The sequence below is a fragment of the Lagopus leucura genome, unplaced genomic scaffold (assembly GCF_019238085.1).
Source record: "Lagopus leucura isolate 7727_CA_CO unplaced genomic scaffold, USGS_WTPT01 34392-0_obj-0_obj, whole genome shotgun sequence".
In the NCBI taxonomy this organism is placed as follows: Eukaryota; Metazoa; Chordata; class Aves; order Galliformes; family Phasianidae; genus Lagopus; species Lagopus leucura.
The window spans coordinates 1-3,077 of record NW_024964781.1 but is presented as its reverse complement, the minus strand read 5'-3'; the positions used below and the strand labels follow the sequence as shown (position 1 = coordinate 3,077).

The 3,077-nt window shown below is 64.7% G+C and overlaps 1 protein-coding gene across 1 annotated transcript; it reads right to left on the bottom strand.

Annotated features, from left to right (window-relative positions):
* Positions 1-143: 143 nt before the first annotated feature.
* LOC122191852 (dynamin-2) lies at positions 144-2,968 on the bottom strand (the record flags this gene model as incomplete). The annotated part of the gene is made up of 8 exons (XM_042892253.1): positions 144-230; positions 321-459; positions 566-633; positions 711-846; positions 1,427-1,569; positions 1,675-1,835; positions 2,347-2,445; positions 2,765-2,968. Coding segments are annotated over 8 exons (1,037 nt in total), but the record flags the coding sequence as incomplete, so codon positions are not given.
* Positions 2,969-3,077: the final 109 nt, after the last annotated feature.

Here is a 3,077-nt window from a genome sequence, read left to right as displayed (position 1 = left end):
GGGTGGGGGTCTGTGGGGGACTGAGGGTGGGGGTCTGTGGGGGGCTGAGGGTGGAGGTCCGGGGGGCTGTGGGTGGGGGTCTGGGGGCCCATAGGGCTGAGGGCAGGGCTGTGGGGGGCCATAGGGGGGCCGCCTGCACCCACCTGGTCCTTGGTTCGGCCCTCGCGCTCCCGGATGTGCGTGGTGACGATGCGCTCCGTCTCCTCCCGCAGGCGGGGGTACGGCCCGAGCTGGGGGCAGGGAGGGCAGGAATGGGCCGGGGGGGGCGGGGGGGCCGCGCTCCCAGCCCAAAGGGGGGGCGGGGGGGGGGGGGGGGGTACCTTGCTGGTGCACTGCCTGACGGTGTTGATGAGCTCCTGGATAACGAGGTCCACGCACTTGAGGCACGGCTCCTTCAGCTTCACCACCTGCTTCTTCACGATGGCCTCGAACGCCAGATCCGGGGTGAACAGCCCCGTCCTGGGCGCCAAAGGGGGGCAGCGGGTGAGAGGCCGCCCCACATCCGAACCCCCAACCTCACCGCCCTCCTCCCCACACCCCCAGCCCCCCCCCCGCAGCCACGTGCCTGACGCCGTGGATGTTCTTGATGGCGTAGCTGATCTCCCTCCTCAGGTCCTTCTCGTCGAACTCCATCTGAGCGGCGACCACAGCGCCCCAATTAGCGCCCGCTAACGAGGCCCCGGCCGCCCGCCGCCCGCCGCCCGCCTCACCTTGACCAGCTCGAAGGGGAAGCGCTCGTGGAAGATGCGGTTGATGCGGGCGCCTCCCGACAGCTCCAGCGTGTCCACCTGGTCACCGGAGCCCTCAATGCGCTTCTCAAAGTCCACCCCGAACTGCTGCACCATCCTGGGGGGGCAGGGGGGCGGCGGCGGCTCAGGTGGGGCGCAAACACCCACGTCCCCCCCAGAGAAAACACGGCGCGGCGCTGCTGAGGTCCTGGAAGGTCACAGAGCCATGGGGAGGGGTGGAAAGGCTCTGGAAGATCGCGGGGCTCTGCAAAATCTGCACTTGGAAGGGTCCTTAAAGATCAATGGGCCGCGGAGCCATGCAATGGGTTGGGTTGGAAAGGTCCCGAAAGATGACAGAACCAAAGGACCACACAATGGATCGGGTTGGAAAGGTCTTAGAAGGTCACAGAAGTGTGGGGAGGGTTGGATGGGCCTTGAAGCCGTGGGGTTATACAGGATGGTGACTTGGAAAGGTCCTTAAAGATCAAGGAGTCGTGGAGCCATACAGTGGGTTGGGTTGGAAAGGTCCTCAAAGATAACAGAATCGTGCAGCCATAGGATGTGGGGGTTGGAAGGGTCCTTGCAGGTCACAGGGCCCCAGCGGGGCTCGGCTCAGACAGGTCCTTGCAGGCCCATAACAGAAGGCAGGCGCTCCCCCCGCGGCGCAGCGCCCCCGGCCCGGCCCCCCGCTCACTCACTGCAGCAAGGCTTTGGTTTTGCGCGTGGGGTCGTCGGGGTGGAAGTTCTTGTACTCCTCCACCTCCTTCTCCAGGGACAGCAGCTGGCTCTGCAGCTTGCTGCGCAGCGACGGCAGCGTCTCCCGGATGTGGTTGGTCAGTTGCTGGGGGAGGGGGCAGAAAATGAGGGAGGGGGCGGCAGCAGGGCCACGGCTGGGCGCCAAAGCAGCGCCCGCGGCCTCCAGGGGCTGAGCGCCTTCCCTGCCCACCTGGTTGAGGACCTTCTGCAGGTGCGGGGTGCCCATGCGGTCGGCCATGTGCCGGTAGGCCGGGTGCGACAGGAAGAACTTGCGCTCGGCCGCCAGCGCCGCACGGATGTCCTTCTTGCCATCAATGTCCTTCTGGCTGCGGTTCACCACGCCGATGTATCCTGCAATGGGGGGGGTTGGGAGGATCCTTAAAGATCACATAACCATGGGGTGCTTGGGTTGGATGGGTCCTTAAAGGTCATGGAATCATAGGATGGGTTGGGAAGGTCCTTAAAGATCACAGAACCACAGGGCAGTTGGGTTGGATGGGTCCTTAAAGGTCATGGAATCATGAATTGGGTTGGGAGGGTCCTTAAAGATCACAGAACAACGGGGTGGTTGGGTTGGATGGGTCCTCAAAGGTCATGGAATCATGGGGTGGGTCACAAAGGTCCTTCAAGATGATAAAATCATGGAACGGTTGGGTTGCAGGGGTCCTTAAACACTGTGGAAGCGTGGGATGGGTTGGGAGGGTCCTGAAAGGTCCCGGATTCACAGAACGGTTGGGGTGGAAAAGTCCTCAAGGGTCAGGGCAGCTCAGAACGGGTCGGAGGAGTTCCTTCAGGACCAGAATGCCGCCGACGGCGTGGGTTGGAAAGGTCCTGGAAGGTCACAGCACAGCGCCCTCCGCACCTCTGCGCAGCGGCAGCAGTTTGTTCTCCAGCACGTCCCGCGCGTCCGTGCCCTCGTCCATCAGGTCCAGCTTGGTGATCACACCGATGGTCCGCAGGCCTGCGGCGCCGCAGACGAGCAATTAGGAGACAGCGAGCCAATTAAGCAGCACCGCACCGGCCTGCGCTGGGCCCCGAACCAGAGCGCAGTTGGGCCAAGCGAGGGCGACGCAGAGAACTTGGCAAAGCTTGGCCAAAGCCGGGGGAAGCTCGGCCCCATCGACCCCAAAGTGGGGGACGCCGGCCCCGGTGGCGCCAAACGGAGCCAATGCGGCACCGAGCGGCAAAGCCGGGCCGCAGGTGAGGCCCAGAGCGGAGCTCAGATGCGCCAAACTGGGCCCAAACCCAGGGCACGAGGGCCAGAAGCGGGCTGCGCTCACCCTGCGGATCCACCTCCTTGGCCATCTTGAGCGCGTCCGAGTTGGCCAGGTCCATGTTGGCGGGCGTCACGGCCAGGATGAGGCTGCTCTCGCGGGCGATGAACTGCAGGATCATGTCCCGGATCTGGAACTCGATGTCCTGCGGCTGGTCGCCCACCGGCACCTTGGTGATCCCCGGCAGGTCGATCAGCGTCAGGTTCAGCACTGAGGAGCACCGAGGCGTCAGCGCGGGAGCGGCACGAAGCAGCGCCCGTTCCCTTCAGGATCCCCAAAGCAGCCCCCATTTCCCTTCAGCACCCCCAAAGCAGCCCCC